A 21,509-nucleotide genomic window follows, 5' to 3' on the forward strand; every position below is an offset into this window, starting at 1 on the left:
TTTCATGTGAAAAGGTATTAAATTGATTCCTTTTGAGGTATTTTTGAATAATTTTAATATACTAATATAAAAAATATTGTTATTTTAATATTTTTTCAATTAAAAAATATTTTTAAAGCAACAGCATCAAACCTTGTAATATGTGTTGATTGGAAATTTTTAATTCATGTTTCTCGAATTAAAATAATGTTGTTAGAATGGACATTTCCCTTCGGGTATTTTTTTTTTTTTAATCATCATTCGAAGAAGAAAGAGGGGGGAAAAGAGCTAATTGTCCAATGGTGAATTTGAGCAGAACTGTAATCTTCGCCTGAATTCAAAACCTGAAAAGAAAATAGAAAGCTTACAGGCATCAGACTGTCCCACAACATTGTGTAACAAGGAAGAGGAAAAGCCCAAAAGAAGTGGGTAGAAGGAGCTTGTATGTGAGGGGAGCATGAAAGCCACGCTTCCGCTTGTTCTCCGAACTTCGTATACTCCTACACAATTTACCTCCATTCTTTATACAACTCACTCATCACCACATATTTTTTCTCTTCACTACTGTTACACAAAGACAGACTGAGAAGAGGAGAAGGTCCTGAAAAAATGGCTTTGCATAGTTGCATGCACCCACGAGGCTTCCAGCCACAAAAACATCACCATCACCTTGTCTTTTATCTCTTACAGGCAACAATGTTGGCCTTAGAGGACCAACTGATCGTTTTGCTCTAAAATCATCTTTCTTTTCTCCTTCACTTCACCTCTTGATTACTTCTTATAAGCATCAGCAGCAGCCCCTTGCACCTGCTGCTCCAAGATTCTCCATGCGTGCTGCAGCCAAGCAAGCCTACATTTGTAGAGATTGCGGGTATTACCCCCCCCCCTCCTTTTCTTTTATTTCTTGATTGTTTCTTGCTTTGGTTTTAGCATTTTAAAGTTGAATGACTGGAATTTGATATAATTAATTAATCATGGTGGTGCAGGTATATTTACAATGACAGAAAACCATTGAAAAGCTACCTGATAATTACTTCTGCCCTGGTCAGTAACTTCCTTCTCTGGAAATTGAATCTTCATTCTCCAATGTAAGAAATACGTTGTGGCCAACCCTCAAGAAGTCAACTGATCAAGTCTAGTTTCTGCTATTAGTGGTTATGTTTTGCATTTACAATTGCCTAACTTCAAGTGCAAACTGGTCCTGGATGCCCAGGAATCTAGATAGCCTTGTTCACAGAGTGCTGATTTCATTGGTTTATTTAAGCATTGCTATCTAATCATAAAGGAAATGCTGGAAAAGCAGTTGACATTAAAAAATAAATAATTGATGGTGATAAATTTCAAACCTTTAAAGGCCTTTTTAGATGACAATTACAAGGAGGGTTATGGTAAATACCGAGTTAAATTATGCTTTGCAGTTTGTGGTGCTCCTAAAAGGAGATTTAGGGAATACATGCCTGCTGTGGCAAAAAATGATAATGACACAGACGTTCGAAAAGCACGTAAAACACAGATTCAGAGAGATGAAGCAATTGGGTATGCATGATTCCTTACAACTGGTGAAATAATGCAATCTTCCTTTAGTACTTTGTTTATAGCTTATTTGCTGTAGTTCGTACTAATGATTTGTATTTGAACTTGTCAGGCGAGCATTGCCTATCGCAGTCGTTGTTGGAGTTGTAGCTTGTTTAAAGATCCTCAAGGTGGTAAATTGGCGATAAGACAAAAGCTTGATGGGCTTGCAGCATCAACAAAGTCAGAAATTTGTGCAACATCTCCTTTGACAAATAGCATCGCCTAATAATAAAAGGGGAGAGACAAACATTCCATTTCCTGAAGATGATTATATTGACCTAAATTAGATTAGATTCCTTGGAGCTACAACTTGTGCATTCCCACCATATGCCCAATCCTCTGAGCTGTTTCGCCACCACCTATATGCCTCTCAAATCCTAACATGATTGTTAGTAATCATGATTTAATCCCTCAAGTCCTCAACCATCATCCAGGTACGTTCATTGATTGTAAATTGTAATAGCAATATAACAGGATAACTATACAACCAGACAAAATTGCTGAAAGGTCTCACAGACGGGGGGGCAAGATAAATTAGTGAAATAATTTGAAGTTTGATACGTTACATGCCGTGGTTGATTATACATGTAGCAAGCGATCACACTTGCAAAACAAATGAACCTTCTATTCTTTTCTCCATCGACTGGAGAGGGGGGAGGTTTAAAGGAGAAAATAATTCACTGACACTAGAAGCTGGTGCAGGCTTGAACTCGTAAGGTCCTTCTTTCACTCCCCAAACCTGTAACCAAAAATAAAATGAAGGGAATACAAAAAGAAGAAAGATAAGATCCAACTTCACTCCCAAATAAAATTATGCTCAAATCAAATGCGTAACCATGAAAGCAACCTGATTTCCACCGTCATCGTATCCCCTATCCCAGGTATGTATTTCATTATTCTTCAAGATTGCAAGTTCCGAAGTGCAGTAGGTTGCTCCATTCTGTCAAAGGAAGGAGGACCATATTAATACTATGCAACTTGTTTCTTCTTCTAGAAAAACAAGTGGCATTAATCTAAAGCTCTCAGGTGTCAGAAAATATGCCTGCAAGGACTGAGAAAATAGAGAACTTAATAAATGACAATGAGGGTGAAAAACAAGTACCCAGGAATTTGGGAATCCACCAGGTGGATTGGAGCCTTCATATAAGCAGCGTTTTCCACGGTCACAGCGTTTGAGATGTATTGTTGTCAGATGTTCTGCAATGTCCTGCACCATGCATAACAATGCAAAATCATTAAGAAGTCTCAGAGGTAATATTTATTCACAAAATTAAAATTAATCGTTTCTCATAAGATCAGGACAAAACATAAGTCACTATTAAACATTCCTAGGCTTTGCTCTACTTATTCTAAAGCAAATGTAGCATTTTATAGAAATCAACAGTTTTCCAAATGATGTAGGTATGTTACAAGGATGGAGAAGGGAGAAAAGATGCAGCATGGGACAGGGGAACAGTTGCACCGTCTAGCCATCTGGTTTACATTAGTAAAACAAAGAAATGTGGTCTTTACTTTGAGTTTTTTGAGTATTCTGAACAAATTTGTCAAGGAGACTTCAAGGTTATTAGGTTGCAGGTCTTGGGCCATTCTTTACCGACTCAACTATGATCACACCTAGGTTCAAAACCCACCTAATCAGAGACGTAGAGAGATTCATAGTTGAGGTTTTCCTCAAAGTCCAATCCAAAAACCAATAAAATCAATACCTCATGGAATCAGAATCAGTATCTGAATGTGTCTAGAAATCTTACACCAATTACTTCTTCTGGCAGTGGGCGCTGGTCCTTTGATCGATCGCAAAAATTCTTGTACTCCTCTGCATCTCTAATGGCATACGAACCTACCTGTCCATTGAATAGAAGATAAAAAAAAAGTTTTGTATACCATTTAAGGTGTTCTAAAATTATCTCAGAAAGCAAAGGGAGAGGCAATAATTTAATCACAGGACAAGAGATAGGAGTCAATCATTCATAAGAATTTTACAATTGAGAATCCACAAAGAAGTATTATAGTTGCACTAATAAAAGCGCTCAAGGAAAATTGTTTCATGCTATATCCGCAGATGATGCATAGTTTCGTGGTTTTATTACTGTAAGAAAACTATGACAGCATCAACAAGAAGCCCATGCAAGGTTTGATGGCAAGAATGAAATTCATGTTTCCAGATAAACAATAATTGAATCACAACACCAATTAAACTTAATGAGAGGGAAAATAGAAGGTTTGATCGTAAGTCTGAGAATCATGTTTCCAAATAAATAACCATTCAATCACAACACTGATGGTAAGCCAAAAGGGAAATGGTTTTGCACCGTATCCATGGATGATACATAGTTTTCATGGTTTTATGACAGTAAGAAATCATATGACAGCATCTATGAGAAGAAGTCCATGCAAGGTTTGATGGTAAGTCTGAACATGTTTCCGAGTAAATAATAATTGAATCACAACACTGATGAAATTAACGAGACTGATAAAATTTCAGAAACCATTATTGTAAAAGATCAAAAGGTAATAAAAATAGTTATAGAGAAGATAATATAATCAGTTAAAAAAAAAGGCACTTCTTTTGACACAAACACTAAATATGTATAGCAGTATTATACTAATAGTATAAACAATATTGATGCTGGAGATTTTCTAAGTGCGCCCTAAAAAGTTACAGAGAGATATATTCACATATTTAAACATGAGTTCACATTATAAGGAAGCACAGTTAGATATTATGCACTGATAGAACAGTGAATCAAAGAAGAAATTCACCTCAACATCGCATTTCAACTCCTTTGGACAAGGCTTAACCATATAAAACCTCTGCAAAAATAAACTTGCCAGTTATCTCCAACATAAGCATTGTTAAAACTGAACAGAGAATAAAGTATGTAAACTAGTAAGGAATTAAAGCGGATAACATGACAACTAAATTTTAAATCATTTTCGCAACAATATCTTCTTTTTGGACCAGTCAACCACTTAACCTTTTAAACTTCAAATACAGATAGCAAAAGCCTTTCGTGGGAATTCATTTTCAAGGAACAGCAATCTAATAAAAAAAACCCTCAAGATATATTGATGCAAATATCAAACTTAAGCAAAAAAACAAGTTGAATGGGGACACAATTGCCACAAATGCCATTGTTTAGACCTTAACACGAATGTATTGATAATGATATAGATTGCAGCAAAAACAGCATACCTGCCGAAAGGGCTTTTGAGGAGTTCTCCAGAATGCCTAAAAACAAATTTAATAATTTTCAATAAATAGGAAATCAGTCACCTGAACCTAAAAGCAGTGCAGTAAACAAAACTAACCTGTTCAAAATATAAAACCTTTGAACCATCCACCATCTCTGCTGCCGGGCAAGTAAGCATTCTGCACCAAATACAAAAACCCTCAACTAAAGTTTCTGAAAGCAATTCATTCACTTCACAAAAATCAAAACTTTTATTAAAATTTCCAATCCAATCCACAACTTACACAACTTCCCTTCATTTCACCAAAACAATTAAAACTCCAATTCATCATTTACACAACATTCACTAAATGATTAAAAAATAAACAAAACAATAAAAAAAAAAGTACCTTATATTGAAGTAATTATCAGGGTCTCTAGATGCTTGCTCCTTCGAAAACTACAAAAAAAAAGAAGATCAAAATCAATATTCAACTAGAACCCAGAATTCCAAATCACTAAAAAACAAAGAAGAAGCATAAAAATGTTACCTTTTCACCAGTAAGTGATTGAGTTACAATTTTCGCATGGTCCCAACGAGTAGTAGACTTCGTCAGTCTCTTCACTAGTAACACCCCACCAATCAAAACCAGAGACTTCAGCGCTAACCCTCGAGCTCGTCCCCACCCGTTTGAGTCTGAAGTAGGATCGGACCCTGAGCCCGAACCCAAACCCGTTACCATTTAAGAAAACAAAAGAACACACGCAACGCAATTTCACTGTTTTTCCACTCTAAACAAAAACCAAACAGCCACCACCAATACCATCTTGGGACTCAGTGAGTTAAAGATAAGGAAGATGGGAATCGAATGTCTGAATTACAGAGCTAGATAGTTAGCAAGCACCAAGTTGTTGATTGAAGTTCCTGTCGTCGCGAAGCCAAAAAGGAAGCTGGCTTTTAAGTGTCAGTTCAAAGGTTCTGGTTCTGTGTTGTGGGCTAAATAATTTTATTTTGCAGTGTTATTAGCTGGGCCGTTCTCAGCCTTTCGTTTCATGTCAGGCAATCGCTTTAACAGTAATACATGTTAATAGATTGTTTTTATATTTTATTTACTGTAAATTAAATAAGATATAGCTTGAAAGTTTGGTTTGGAATAAAAAAATCAATAAAACTAAATTTTAATTTTTAAAGAATTTGAATCTAATCAAATTACTTGGTTTTATTTCTTTATTTTTAAAAAATATTAATTTTATTTTCTTCAAATTAGAAATTATCATAAAAAGGTTATATTGTTAGCTAAAAAAAAATATTTATGTTAAATTTATAATAAAAAATTAATTTTTTATAACACTAATTAAAAATGCTTCTATATAAAAATTGTATTATTCATGTCTTTTTTTATATAAAAGTTATAGAAAAAATTATAGAAAACATCTAAAATATGTTTCTTAAACCAGTATAAATTTTAAAAACTAAAAATATTATATTTAAATAGAAAAATTCAATTATCCTCTCTTCTAATTCCAGTTTTAAAAATAATTAGTAGTAATCCCTGACAGATATTTCATTATTATATTATATTATATTATATTATTATTAACAGAAACTCTAAATTATTATTATTATTATTATTATTATTATTATTATTATTAATTATTAACAGAATTCTAAAACGTGTGAAATTTTTATTGTACATGAATATATTATAAATTAAAAAATAATTAACTGTGAATTTGCACAGTTGTTTTCCACGACTTTTACTCTGGTTTTCCTTTAAGTTACTTATTATATATATATATATATATATATGAAAAATATTATGTATTTAGTGTGAATATAAATTTATTGTACTGTGAATGATACTGTAGCGTTGGAGGTATTATCTTTTCTATTTGTAAGTCAAAAAACAATTATTGAATCGTTGCAGCAGAACCCAATAACATTGGGTCCTGCTGCCTGCTGCCTGCTGCCTGCTGCAATGCAATCAGGACCCAATGTGTTGGATCTATGACACAATGTGTCGGGATATATTTGAGTTGGGTCCTGCCTCCGATATACCAAGAAAAGATAAGAAAGATTGGATGCAAAAAGTACAAGAAAAGGTGACCCAGAAAACGCAAATAACAGACACCAGCAATGAAGGCAATGAAAATAAGAAAAATAGAAAACGAAAACAAGAACAAAAACCTGACTGATAATAGACAGCTACTGGTGGGTTTTAAAGGTGAAAACAACGTTTTTGCAAGGGACGTGGGAGAGAGCTTCGATGGTCTCTCTCTCTCTCTCTCTCTCTCTCTCTATATATATATATATATATATATATATTTTTTTTTTTTTTTTTGGTTTTTTAACTTCTTTAAACGTCTTGGTCTCCACAAATACACATCAAAATGTAGAACTAAAAATCACTGTAATTATGGATGATAATTTGATATTCCGAAATCATCACCTCATACATCAAAATGTAGAACTAAAAACCGCTGTAATTAGATCTGGGCTATTGTTCAAAGCTGTTCTAGAAACCTGAAGTGGTAGCTTACAGTTATTAAAGCATAATTTGTAAGAAAAAAATTTAAAATCCTGCATGCATCTAGTTGTAGCCTTGACCCTTCCCTCTAAACTCAATTAGGTTACCAGTGAATTAATTAATCACTTGCTTCAGAAGACTGCATCTGATCACGAGGAAAGCTTGACATGGGAAATTGTATAGATGGCATAATTGGCTGCTTGGTTGGAGCAATATAGCTCACTGAGGAATCAGCATTGTTGAACCATACATTATCCCACATCCATGGTGTGCGGTTAACACAAGGCAGATTACTACTACTAGACAGCTTACAACCAAATTGATCGCTGGTATACTGATCGCAAGCCATCTTCATAATCGCATCTTCCATTGCATGTAGATATGACGAAGTCCTATGAGCATTCTGCTTAGGTTGGAAATGCATTGGTGGTTGAACATTCAATGGATTTGGTTCTAAGTAAAGTTGCAGGTCTGTTGAATAGCAGTTGCCATTGTTGCTCTCCCAAAAACTTGCATTCCTTGTAGTCCCATGAGAAGTCTGTTTAGATTGGAAACCGACTGGTAACTGATCATCTAAAGGCCTTGGTTCATAGTAAACCTGCAAGTCTGCTGAGTAGCCATTGCTATAATTTCTCTCCAGTAAGTTGGTCACGTGAGAACTCTGCTCAGGGTAGAATACCATAGGTGGTTGAGCATCAAAGGGATTCGAATTGTGAATAAGCTGCAGGAAATTGTCATCTCTACTCTTCATGTAGCTTTCCATGTCGTGAGAAATGCTTGGACTAAGCGAGGCAGCTTGCACCCCTGGTGCACCCATGACATACTGATTTGCGTTGAAACTTCCAAGTTTCTTGTCAGCAAGATCGATTTTAGCATCCAAATGACCAACAAGAACCCTTAATTGATCTGCATAAAGGCTGTTGAGACGATCATCCCATGCAGGGTACTTAGCTTTGATAATTTGCTTGTGCAATCTTGCAAGCTTAGAATCAATCTGTTTCTTTTTATCAACAAAGTAGTCAGAGACCTGATAACATCTTCTTGGTTGATCACTGCCCTTGTACCTATTGATAATACACCTAACCTCTTCAGAATTTGGAGGCCAAGTCTCAGGTGCTACAGGCTGATGATCATCCTTCTGCTTTGGTCCAAAGATTATTACGCATGCATCAACACCGCAAAGAATAGAGAACTCAGAAGCCTTTTTAAGCAAACCTGCCTTCCTCTTCCTGAATGTAAGCATACGAGATTTCTCCTTCCTTATCAATTCCATTTTGATTCTTTTTTGACCCATTGTTTGATCTAGCACATTGGTGACAATTATCAGAAACAAAAAGAATCAATGACATAACAAAAAAACAAAAACGTGTTTAGTTGAAACGACAAAAATATATTATGATGTTTTTACTATCTCTATCTCTTCTGTGTATTCATCTCTTTTACATCGATACAGTAAAAGAAGCTAGATTTTATCCTTCCAAACAAAAAAAGAAGCTAATTTTCTCATGAAAAATAACAGTTATTATTACTATAAAAGATACAAAGACAAAGAAAGAAAAAAAATAAAATCAAAAGAATAAAAAGCAGAAGAAAGTACCTTTAATGGCAGACTGCTAAGAACTCCAAACACCTAATACAGCACTCAATGTAACAATTATATTTCTATAACCTTATGGTCCTTTATTAAATAGGAAATATAAAAGATTTCCGTGACCACTAACACTGATTTTCTTTCCAAATCAAGGCAAACATTAGTTGCTGCAATAATTTTTCCTGTTTCTTATTTAGGAAACAAAGCTATAGCCATAATGGGTTTTAGAAATATTTCTTAGTATCTGGTGGATAGATTGATTGCTTTTGCTTGCATGGTTCATGGAAGGGATTTTACTTTGGCCGACAAAGCACAGCTTAATGGATAGCCACAGGGGAGCTATTGACGCAGAGAAAAAGATACTTGGCGATAGCATTTCGCTGAATCTTTGGTGTTTATTCAAGATTATATTGTTTGATTAATTTAGGGATTTAATTCATGATCTTTACACTTATCAGACATTAACTTCTCGAGTGCTCTAACTTTTAGCTTTTTGCATGTTTACACTATGGTATTAGACATAGATATCAAACCCGGGGTCAGACTGAGAGGTTTTCCTGGTGATCTATCTATTAAAACATGCTCCGAGTTATATTTGTTTTCAAATCGAATTAGAAGTTGGACTTTTCAAATTCAAATGACTTGACGAGGTGATTCGATCAAATTTAAATAAAATTTAATTAAATAAACTTCAAAATTATTTTTTAATTTTTGTTCAAAATAATAATGTTTCATATTTTTTTTCAAATTAATATTGTTTTATTTATAAAAAAAATGATATTATTTTAATATTTTAAAAAAACTCTGAAATAACATCGTTTTCTAATAGATTTAGTACTAATTATGTAAACCGCGCTTCGCCGCAGGTCAAATAATCAAAAGTTTTTAAAAGAGCTCTTAAACAAAATAAAAAAAAGGATGTTTTGTCTATTTTTTTAGTTTTTAGTTTTTTAACCCGTCATATTATTTTATTTTATATTTAAACAAAAAAGATGTATTATTCCACATTAAAAAAACAAAAATATATACTAAAGTGCTTTAAATCTCCCATGAAAAAAAAAACATATTCTTATGATATTTATATAATGAACTATTTCATAAGTTAGTATCCAACTAAAAAATATAAAAAAAAAAACATACAAGGAGAAATGTGAGTTGACTTCAAGTTAGTTGCCGAGCCAATAGTTAAATATAAGGAATGTGAGTTGAATTCAACCAATAAAAGCCAGGTAGAATATGTTGTATAAATTTATGGAACACTAGCTTCTGATGCAATTTCTCGTTTTGTTGGTTCACCAGAAGGCACAATTGGCCGTTTTCTGATGCGATCACTGAGATATTTTTTCAAAAGATTTTAACTTTACACTCTCCATGTTTTTATTCACTTAACATAGTTTCAAAATTCAGCTCTTTTCATTCTCATGTGAATCTGTCATATATATTGTTGTCTTCACCATTTCATTTTGCCAGCGACTTGAAGGATAGCATGGGTTTAAATGCTAAGACATGCATATCGTTGATACACAGTTAGGCTATAAGATATGGCGCTGAAGAAGACACAGGATACGCTTTCGTGTGCTTCTCTTGACATTTTGGTTCACTCAGGTTTCCCTTGCAGCATTGCTCGATTATTTTGCTGTTCTTTCCTTTGCAGGCAAGAGTATTAGCTTTGAATGCCGCTTATTTCCTCAAAACAGGAGGTCATTTTGTGCTCTCAATAAAGGTTTAATCTAGCATTTAATTGTTCCTCTGCTCTGCACTAGTGCACTTCCTTCCATTACTTAGCCATCTGAAGCAGCTAATAGATTTCTTTTTCTTGAAGGCAAATTGCATCGACTCCACCATGCCTGCTGGCAAAGTATACGACAGTGAAGTTGACAGGTTGAGGGCGGATCTGCTGAAGCCTGCAGAGATGGTGACATTAGATCGATTTGAGAGAGACCATGCCTGCGTCGTTGGTAGTTACAGAGTGCCAAAGAAACAAAAAACTCCTGCCTAACAACTGTTGGAGGTTCAACGCTTGGATCCCCACTTCCTCAACCATTTACCTTAAAATTTAGAATTATCTCTCTGGGCTTTGCCCTTTCATTTGAAGAGTTTGTCAGACTTATTTTTATCAAGACTTGTGATTGGAGTCATTGACTACTATTAAAGGCTTTTATATCATTTTTTACTTTCATCACGTTTCCACCTATTATTTTCGTTATCATTTTTTATTTTTTTTCAATCAAATATGCTGAATGAATCCAGCATTTTCTTACAACTAATAATCAAAATCCATTCTCTTACAAATAAATATTATTATTATTATTATTATTATTAACAATCTTATATATATACACAAATTATTATCCCTACTGTTTCCAAACGCAAGCTAAAAAGGCACATAACAACAATTTGTTTTTGATGAATAATGTTGGGTCCTGATGGACCCATTAGACTTGGGTTCTGCACAAGACCCAAGCAAGCTCCAAACACAAGTTAAAAAGACACATAACAACTACTTTTTTTTTATCAATGGTGTTGGATCTTGCTGGACCCATTAGACTTGGGTCCTGCACAAGACCCAAGCAAGCTGTTATAATGAATGTCAGGTGAAAGAAAAGGAAAAGGAGAAGCTACTCAACGAGCGGTTATTAAGCAAAGCTTCAGTTTGGTATCAAATCTCATTAGAGTTGGGTCTTGTCCCGGCAGATCCAAGAAAAAATAAGAATGATTGGATGCATAAAGTACAAGAAAAGGTGATTTAGAAAACGCAAATAAAGATGTTTTTTTTTTTTTTTTTTAAGATTGGGTTGAATTTTTTTATTGAAACATGTTTTATTTTGCATTTTAAAAATTATTTTTTTCTTTACTTCATATTAAAATTTTTATTTTTTATTTTTAATTATTTTTTTCAAAATAAAAATATTCAGAAAAATTATGATTCTAATATCATCATATTAAAGATGATGCAGCTCTAAATAAATTTGTGATTCACATAATATATTTTATATATTTATATTATATAAGAGATTTTTTTAACAATAAAATCTATTAAAAAACAATTCGTAAATATACTATAATATATTATTATTTTGGGCCAACGCTGTCAACGCTGCTGGGTTGTTATTTTGTCCCCTTTCTTCAAGGAATGAAGAAGTCCCGTACTCGCAAGGATAGGGGCTCCAGTCCGCATAGTCTCCAGTTTCCAACTATATATAGGTAGACACGTTCTTACAAGATAAGAACTCTGCTGCAAGAGAAGAACCCATCAAGGCTATCTGCAGTAGTTTACCATGGGGAGAACAAGAAAAATTCCAATGCTGAAGCGAGAAACAGCAGAGCAAAGGTCTGTTACTTTTACTAAAAGACGTCAAGGTCTTTTCAACAAAGCAGCAGATATGTGCAGGATTTGTGATGCTCAAATTGCCATTATGGTCTCCTCAACTGGGTCCAAAGAAAAAGTTTATACCTTTGGCCACTCTTCCGTTGATGCTGTCTTCGACAGGTTCCTCTACAATTTTACTGCAGCCCCGGAAGCGGTAGCATACGAAGCAGGAATCAAGTCAGCCAGTAATTCCCTCTATGAAGAAATCAAGGCATTGGAGGGTGATGTTAATACTCTAATGCAAAACAAGAAGAGAAACGTTGGAGGGGTTTTATGGGATTCTTTAGAGGAGATTGAGCAGTCTAGTACTTCAGTTGACGAGTTACAGGATGTTGTAGATATCCTGGAAAGTTTGTTGGGTCAGGCCAAGAATAAGCTGATGAACAACGCAACTGGGAATCTTGGTATAAGCATTGCTGTTGAGCCAAGGTCTGATGATTTTTTGGCTTTAGAGCCTAAACCCCGAGATGATTCTTCATCTAGCTTGGGTGGTGATCAAATCGGTCAGAATTCTGCCATTGTAGGAGATAATGGTACTGATTATTCTGATTCATATTGGAATGCTGATGGTTCAACTGCTGATAGTGGAATGGATTTTCCAGTCGAAGTCGACGTGGATCTTATATGGAATCTCCTTGAGCCTTCTGATTTCAGTTCGGGTTCTGACAAAGTTATTTCCATTAACAACAGTAGTGACTGCACTACTTCAGGGATTGCCTCTGAATCAGCTTCAGGGTCACAAAAGAATGAGGATAATGTATTTCTCACAACCAATTCGGATTCAGAATTGTTCAAGGACATGGAGCTTGTTGACTGTGGAACTTATAATACTACACCAGATCCTGGCTCTGGAGATATTGACCAACATTATGCCATGGATGGGGACTGCAACGCCAAGCAACATGATTCAGCTACTGATAACTCTATTAAAAGTTTTGAAGGCCCATATTAATGTCGAATGAGAAGGGAAATTGATTTCTTGGATTTTCCACGTTGCTCCACTAAATTCAATTATTTAATTTGACCATTAGCAAATTGAGAACGAATACTGTCTAGCTGAATGAGATATTCTCTTAGCACAGTCTAACCGGTCAGAGATTAATTTGTTAAGAAAATTTTGATGAATTTTACCCATGACTTGAAGCTCGGAATATGGGTTGGGTTCGTTAATTTGCGAGTTAACTTATATTTATTAGATTTTTTTAAAAAATAATATTTTTTTAAATTTAAAAAAAAACCTAAAACAATATTATTTGGATAGAAACCTTTTAAAAAATCATTAATCACATTTTATTATTTGAACGGTTATTTAGAATGTGAGTTGACCTGTTAAGTTATTTAAATTTATCCAACTAAACTTTTTATATGTTTTAAAAGTAAATATGAATCTGATTGAGTTTAATAATTTTATTTTAAGCATGAAATTTTTTTAGTTATATATAAAAAATTAAAATTTGTATCTAAAAATTTAAATTTAAAATAATAACATGAGAGAGATTATATATTCTTGGTTTGGATGATAAATATATCCTTTCTCCAGAACCGAAGACTTTTTTTTCATACAGTAAAGAGGAAATAAACACATAAGAATTTTTTTTCATTTGAGTTGGGTTGAATATCCTTATTGAAGTATGTTTGTTTTTGCCTTTCAAAAATACTTTTAAAAATAAATAAAAATTATTTTTTTCTTTAATTCAAATTAAGAATTTTATTTTTTTTCCACTTGATTTTTTTTTAAAATAAAAGCATTAGAAAAATTATAATTCTAATATTTTTATATTAAAGTTGATGCAGCTCTAAATTTTTTTTTGATTCACATAATATACTTTATATATTTTTATTATATAAGAGAATTTTTAAACAATAAAATCTATTAAAAAACAATTTATAAATACTATAATATAATATTGTTTTGGACCAAGGTTGTTGGGTCATTCTACAAGCATGATCCAATGATACTGGGCCTGATATGTTGGGCTCAGATGAATACCTTGTATTTGGGTCCTTCTGTCCAGACCCATGTTTTTTTGGATCTGGCAACTAGACCCAAGTTTATTGGACCTGATTTCTTCCCAGACCTAATGATGACGGGTCTGGATGCACAGCAGACCGTAACTACAGTGGGCTTAGTAAAGGAGGACCCATTAAAGTTTAGCTCTACCTTGCCACGATCCAGTAGCAATGGGCCCAGCTTCCAGGAACACCCATTACTGCTAGTTGTTGCTGACAGCCGAGAATTATTCAACAAATTAAGGTTAATTTTTGAAACGCATATCTCTTGGATGGGGTTGGGTACAGTTAACGGTTGGATGCAAAGCTACGTGTTTGCTCGGTGCAAGAGATACGTGATACTCTTCCGTTTTTCCCTTTTTTTTTTAAGCAAAAGAAAACTTTGGTTGACTTGGGAGCATAAACCAGAGATGAGTAATTTAACTGAATTATTCAAAATATTTGTAAAAAATAATAATTTGAAATTAATTGAATGGAACGATTTTTTTAATTTGTTGAATAATTTTGGTTAGATTTTTTTTTAAAAAAATAGGTTTGATTTTGATTTAGAATTTTAGAAATAAAAAATAAAATAAAAAACAAACCAAAAAAACTCATAAACTAAAAATCCATTCTAAACTAAAAATATATTAAATCAAAAACAGTTAAAAATAACCCAGCAATAACCAACTTGTTCGAATGGAGCCGGATCGATTCGATTGAATTTTTTTATGCAAACAGAACCGTTTGAACTAATGCTCACCCTTAGAGAAAAAGATTGAAAAAATAAAAAAAAACATTTATGCAATTGCAATATTTTTTCTTAGTAGCAGATATAGAATTATTAATTTAAAGATGTTTAAAAGAGAAGGGGAGGATAGTGAGAAAAATAGTTATTTGAATATATGGTTAGCACCGTCAATATTAGTAACTGGTTGAATTTGAGCGTGTTCATGAAAAGATTTGTTCTGTTATGACATCAGTTTTAGTAGTTTTCTGAAATTATATTCTGATATAATCTTAGAATGGCCTCTTCAGTGCAGTCTGTGTCTCTGGAAACCCTTCTGTGGAGCAGACAAGGCCAAAAAATTGCAGATATCAAACACCACAACGCAAACCTTGGATTGTTATCACCTGGAAAGTATTGAGTTAATATCTTTAAATACCAGAACAATTCAAGATTTTCCAGGCACATTCAACACAAAGCTTGAACTAAATCAGTCAAGGTAACAGCTGAATGAGAAGGCTCAAGTATAACCAGCTGAAAATCACAGTAACTTGGGCGACTTGGTTATCTCTTGGGACCAATCACTTGCCTGGGTGATGTAATCAAACATATGAATGTCTTTCAAGGGAAATTGGATATTTGATGGTGCTTCAAATGCTCTTTCTAGAGATTAAGCACGTTGGCAATCCAAGTACATGCATCTCCATGCCATTGGCACAGAAGCTTGCTTTCATTCTCAAGGAGAATCGACAAGGCAACCCCTCTGTGGAAAATGCAGGCTGATGACACCCTCTCTAGTCTGTACTGGATTTAACCTCTAACCTTTGGATGTAATGCATGAGCAGTTGATCAAAAGAGCGTAACCAGTCATCAAACCTGATAGCATCTTTCGCTCAAATTGCCTTAGAAGTTTACCTCGCGTCTCTCGGCAAAAAATTTTCCTGTTATTGCTTGGTCTGGAAGCAGGGCAAGCCATACTCCAGTGTCAGCTCCATCCTCGGCAGATATATTACCAGCCCAACCTGTCATGGCTGTCTTCACCCACCCCGGGCAGTAGCAGTTTATATATATCTTCATACCATCAGGCCGATCAGACAGCATCTTAGCCATTAGCCTAGTAAAAGCATTAACTGCAAGTTTTGACACCGAGTAATCAGTGAACATCTGAGGCCACCCACCTGAAGTATAAGTGCCCTCTTCTACTTGTTGTAGGAAAGTAGATACCGTCCTATCAATGAGTTCCTCTGAAAGCGTTTCCAGGTTAGCCAGTTTTTCTCTCAAATCTTTGTCTTCAAGTCTCTGTTAAGGTCACCCAAACTATGATTAGCTCAATAAAGTTAAAAGAACATGCACCGCAACATTAAAAGGAATTAACTTCTTGCATCACTCTCAACCCTCTTTATGAAATAGCTGAATCTCAGGCACAGACACATTGAACAAGCTATAGATACAATGCAATGACAATGGAGCATCTTATTTTCCTTTCTTCTTTATTTCTTTCTCCTTTTCTATGCCTGTGGTTCTTGGTGGGGATTGGATATGTGCTTCAGGGTGGAGTGACCTTCCTTTTTCTGTTTACATTCTGATCCTATTCTATGAAAATAAGAAATGCAGCACAATAACTCTCTGTGCTCAAATTGCAGCAAAAGAAGGACCATTCATTTAGTAAAAATGCAGCTGGCAGATAAAAGCCAAAGCCAGTCCAAGGATTCAATAGCATCATCCATTCCAAGGTGACAGGTCAACAATAAGACTGGCATGAATTGTGTTTTAAAAATGGTCCAGACTTCTCCCAATTAAAAGATTACATTTACTTGCACATGCATAGCATTGGTCTAACATGTATTGAAAAAAAAAATTCAACCCTAAATAGCTCAAGCAGAATCACATCATATGTCTTAGAAAGAGGGCTAAGGAAGATGGGAAGTATTTCTTACATTTCGTCTGCCATTTAGTCTTCCAAGCCGTGAACTTACATTAACAATACGAGCACCTACAGCAGAAGGTCTCATCAAAGGAATCAGAGATTGAGTGACATTTTTGGTACCATAATAGTTTGTAGCAACAACATTCTGGGCATGTTCAACTGAATTGTCAGACCCAAGATTGTAATTAACACCAGCATTATTCACCTGCAGAAGGAATAATATACATAAGATATGTCAAAGAAATTCAGGACAATATGTACGTAAAAACATACATAAGACATGGAATTATGGTATAACTATTGCCAGAACTGAACAGTAAAGTACAGTCAACTTACCAAAACATCTATTCCACCATAAGTTTGTTCTATCCACTCAGCAAATTTCTTGATGGATAAAGAATCTAGGACATCAAGTTGATGGAAGTCCACACTAAAACCCAACTCTTTCAGGACGTTGGCAGCTTCAAGACCAGTGCTACTTTCTCGTGATGTCAGGATAACTGTTAATCCATGGTCTGCAAGTTGTCTCGCTATCTCAAACCCTATTCCTCTGTTCCCACCAGTCACCACAGCGACAGTTTCTGAAGACCACCACCTGCAAACATTCCATCAAATTTATTACTCTATGGTTGACTTGGATCAGCATGAAGCATCCCACATCCTAAAGTTGAATACCTTAAGCCCCTAACAAACCATATCCCCCAAAACTCTAGTTTGCAGTTCACAATCCACATGTACAACAGAGGACTCTCTGGTCATGAACACAACACCACCTAACCACTGAAATCAGAGGTGCAGGCATTTGACCGTTGAATTAAACCAAGCCGAATTGTTTTGCAACAGAACGAATAGACAAAAAAAAATGCACTAGCATTTTCAAACCATTTCTAAAACAAGTTCATAGAATACTAAAGTGAACCACATTTCTGAAACACATATACTTATCTTGCATATTTGACTACACTTTAAAAATAGCAGTGCAAACATGTTTAACTAAGGTCAGCTATCAACATCTTTAAGCTAATACACGCACTGCTTTATGTTAATGCAGATAAGAGATGGCCAGAAAGTATTTTAACATAAAAAAGAAACAGCAAACATTTAATGCAAGGCAACTGCATCTTTCGTTTAGTTTGAATTTCATTCTTGAAACAGCAGTATTTTTTCCACAAAACATACAAAAACAAATATACAATCTTTCGCTAAAAATAAAGGCGGGTTTTCATTGCCCAGTGCTGGTGTAGCCTAACGCAATTCAACGCAGCAGCCCACTTCGAATTTCCAAGCAAGCAGATATCCAAAATCAACTATCATCCAAGACTCGGAATCCAATTTATCACAGCAGCTAGTTAGATTAATACAGTAACCTCTAGCTATTTGAATCAATGCAAGCAGATATCCAAAATCAACTATCATCCAGGACTCGGAATTCAATTTATCACAGCAGCTAGTTAGATTAATACAGTAACCTCTAGCTATTCGAATCAATGACGAAAAACGGCTGCCATGACCACCTAATCTATATATTATCATTCATCGATCACGGACAAACAGCAGCAGAAGACCAGAAAATGAATCCCAGTGCGGTTTTTCTAAAAACAAATTGATAAAAATCAATATCAGCATCACCTCCTAAACATTAATTTCTTGACTTCTTACAAAATTTACCAGAAAAATCGGACGTAAATTGTGATTTTCAGAAAATGAATTAAAAGAATAAAAAAAATATATACCTTTGATGATCAGAGTAAGGAATGGTACGGAGAAGAGATATTTCTTGGAGTCTTTTTTCTCTTCTTTCCTTTGCTCGCTCTTTTCTTCCCATTTCTTCCTCTTCTTCTTCTTTCAGTTAAGAGCACAGAGAGAAAATAGAGAGACCTTTTGATGCAAAGTTTGATTAAAAAAAAAATCGCAAGCAGCGAGTTCGGTGGTGGGTTCCCGTTTTGCTAATTTGTTGGGTCAAGTCTCCGGGTTTTTTGGGTTCCAATTCCTTACCTTGGCAATGAATAAAAATGGAGATTATTGCTGCCTGCTTGCCCAAAATAGAGAAGCCCTTCTTCACTAGAGAGTAGAGAGGCCTCCTGTTGAGGGTTTAGAGACTTTCTTCTTAGTCCTTTAACTTGTTATGGTCCATCGATTACGTCCTCCCGTCCTCGAGTTTTCAATTCAGTTCTTGAACTCAATAGAAGTTAGAATGTTGTCCTCGAACTCAAATTATTTATTAAAAAACCGAAATCGTGTGGTGATTTCTCTGATAAGCTGTTCATTCTTTTACAAATAGCTGTTAACTAGAATAGCCAATTTTTTTCTCAACTTTTAATTTGGTTCTTGATTATGTTTTTTTTTTTTGGCACAATTAAAACTGAGCTCAAATTAATAGTCAATCACATCTTTTTTTAAGAGAGGGTGAAATTGAAACATGAAGGATCAAAGTGAAAAAATAAAAACAATAGATGGCAACTTTGAATTTCATCCAAAAAAATAGTTTGAACCCCATCTTTTTTAGTTAGTAAAGATTGGTCCTTTTAGTTGATAGAAATTTTATTTTGATACCAAACTTTATTTTTCTCTCTTTCAATTCTTTTTATATGAAATGAAAAAAAGATATTCATCGAAATTTAGAGTAGAGAAAGAAAATCATCATTGATATCTATTACGACCACTAAAATAGTTGAAATTGGTGTTAATTCATTCAATGAGGGGAATCTTATAGTAGTTATTTTGAGTCTCGATATTGCCTAGAAAATTGAATCTAAGTTTAGAGTGAGAAATTTTATTATGGCTGATTGTTTTTATTTGAATTGTTTTGTTGGTTTATTATGTTAATTTGTTGATGTTTTAAGAATGTTTGTAGGGTGTTTTTAGATAAAAACATTAATAGATATGATTTTTTAGCTATCACAGTGGTGATTGGATTGTTTGCTGGCATATGATATATTGTATTTCACAATAATCAATGTGTTGTCAATTTATTTATTTTTTAAAAAAATTATAAATAAATTTAGTTGGTTTCTGGTCACGAAAACTAATCCAATTCATAAAATAATAACCACGATTAAATCAAAGTATATTATTTAAATATTAAAAAATTGTAAAGTTAACAAAATTTTAATAATGTTAAATTTATTCTCTAGTCTTTATCCTTAATCTTAATTTAATATATTTTTACCAAGTTAAATATAGACAGTTTTGATAGCTAAAATAACTCTTGCATATTCCTTCTTCAGCATCAATCAAGACCAGTCGGGTGGCTACGTCACTGGATGTTCAGTTAAATTTGTCAGTCCAATCTGAATTTAACATCAATAATATTTTCCTCTTATTGAACCAATATTTATTTTAGGAAAATAAATGAACTAAAATTTAAAAGAAATGGACTTTTAATCATAGTTTTCAGATTTGATCCAGTTGTCAGCCCAGTCCAAAGTTCGAGTTCCAGATTTTGACCGGGTCACCCATGTTAATTTTTTTTTAAATCAAAACAACATCGTTTTAGTAAAAAAAATCAATAGGTTGCAACTGGGTCTTGCCGGGTCACTGAGTCACACCAGGTTTTTCCTTTCTTTATTTTTTCTTCAATCCGACCCGATTCTAGCCGCGGATCGGCCAAGTTCCGGATTGACCCGTCAAGCCGGGCCGGGTTTCAAAACTATACTTTAAATTTCCTGTATCATCGGTGGAAACAAAATATAAATGACTTATTCTTTTTTCTTTTTGTATTTAGTAGCAAAATGTATCATTCAACAAGTTTATGTATTAATCAAGATTAAATTCTTTTTTTAATCGATTTTATAGATATATCTTTTAAAATGATTTAATAAATTTCTCTTAAGAATAATTTCTAAACTCGATCACAAGAAATAAAACCTAAAGTAATTACTCACTAATGCTAGTAGTCATTGCAGTTTTTGTCTTGTAATGACAAAGAATGGTGCATCCTTGATGCTGTTCTGACATTTTAGAATTTGTGAACCACTTGTATTTTGTCCCAATCCACTACATTACAAGCATGCCACGATTACTACTAAACTCAAATCCAAAGTTGTTTGAAACAAATAAAAACCTCTAAAATAATATTGATTAGGTGTGTTCATATCTACAGTATGGTAGACCTACTACCAAATATTGTTTTACATGGCTTGCAGTGAATTTTTTCTCTTGAAAAACGTCTCGCAATAAAAAAAATGATTTTGGTGCTATATAAGTAACTAAAGCCCTCCTCTTCTAATCAATGTGGAATAATAGTCTCATTAGAGCCTCCCAGACGAGGGGCTTGGATAAAGCACATGACTCGTTTTCATAGATGGCACCAACTGATGAGGTGTGTCTATATCCGCAGCATGGTAGGTCCACCACGAGGTATTATCCCACATGGTTTTCAGTGAATTTTATCCCTTGAAAGACGCCTCTCAATAAAAAAAATATTCTTGGTGCCATATAAGCAACCAAGGCTCTTATCTCCTAACCGATATGAAATAATGGTCTCATCAAATATATTTATGAATTTATAATTTTACAATTCGAGTTCACAAACATAGTTTTATTATTTGCATAAATCACATATAAAAAAATATATTTATAAATTTATAATTTTACTATTTAAGTTTATATTGTAATTTTCTTATTAAAAAAAAATAGAGTTTTTTTCAC

General features: G+C 34.0%; 4 protein-coding genes and 1 long non-coding RNA gene across 6 annotated transcripts; 2 read left to right on the top strand and 3 right to left on the bottom strand.

The window, feature by feature from the left end:
- Positions 1 to 306: 306 nt before the first annotated feature.
- LOC112323271 (uncharacterized) lies at positions 307 to 3,311 on the top strand. 2 transcript variants are annotated; one of them, XR_008057011.1, is made up of 4 exons: positions 309 to 850; positions 966 to 1,515; positions 1,625 to 2,805; positions 2,956 to 3,311. It is a non-coding gene; the product is annotated as an uncharacterized LOC112323271 (long non-coding RNA). The 2 variants fall into 2 exon arrangements; XR_008057010.1 differs by having other exon boundaries at positions 307 to 850; positions 966 to 2,805.
- LOC7484896 (chromophore lyase CRL, chloroplastic) lies at positions 2,052 to 5,718 on the bottom strand. The gene is made up of 9 exons (XM_002318750.4): positions 5,279 to 5,718; positions 5,138 to 5,187; positions 4,867 to 4,927; positions 4,751 to 4,786; positions 4,318 to 4,368; positions 3,306 to 3,398; positions 2,657 to 2,761; positions 2,402 to 2,494; positions 2,052 to 2,293 (listed from the first exon to the last, which is right to left on the bottom strand). Exons 1-9 carry the CDS (start codon positions 5,468 to 5,470, stop codon positions 2,153 to 2,155), a joined length of 822 nt encoding a protein of 273 aa, XP_002318786.1. The 5' UTR covers positions 5,471 to 5,718; the 3' UTR covers positions 2,052 to 2,152.
- Positions 5,719 to 7,373: 1,655 nt separating this feature from the next.
- LOC7484348 (MADS-box transcription factor 3) lies at positions 7,374 to 9,164 on the bottom strand. Its single transcript, XM_002318751.4, has 2 exons — positions 8,853 to 9,164; positions 7,374 to 8,557 (listed from the first exon to the last, which is right to left on the bottom strand). The coding sequence occupies exon 2, from the start codon at positions 8,547 to 8,549 to the stop codon at positions 7,374 to 7,376; it is 1,176 nt and encodes a 391-aa protein (XP_002318787.4). The 5' UTR covers positions 8,550 to 8,557; positions 8,853 to 9,164.
- Positions 9,165 to 12,124: 2,960 nt separating this feature from the next.
- Positions 12,125 to 13,168, top strand: LOC127904072 (agamous-like MADS-box protein AGL62). The gene has a single exon (XM_052445825.1). The coding sequence runs from the start codon at positions 12,125 to 12,127 to the stop codon at positions 13,166 to 13,168; it is 1,044 nt and encodes a 347-aa protein (XP_052301785.1).
- Positions 13,169 to 15,303: 2,135 nt separating this feature from the next.
- Positions 15,304 to 18,936, bottom strand: LOC7484898 (uncharacterized). Its single transcript, XM_002318752.4, has 4 exons — positions 18,593 to 18,936; positions 17,196 to 17,454; positions 16,870 to 17,064; positions 15,304 to 16,231 (listed from the first exon to the last, which is right to left on the bottom strand). Exons 1-4 carry the CDS (start codon positions 18,682 to 18,684, stop codon positions 15,836 to 15,838), a joined length of 942 nt encoding a protein of 313 aa, XP_002318788.1. The 5' UTR covers positions 18,685 to 18,936; the 3' UTR covers positions 15,304 to 15,835.
- Positions 18,937 to 21,509: the final 2,573 nt, after the last annotated feature.

Source organism: Populus trichocarpa, chromosome 12 (assembly GCF_000002775.5).
Source record: "Populus trichocarpa isolate Nisqually-1 chromosome 12, P.trichocarpa_v4.1, whole genome shotgun sequence".
NCBI lineage: Eukaryota > Viridiplantae > Streptophyta > Magnoliopsida > Malpighiales > Salicaceae > Populus > Populus trichocarpa.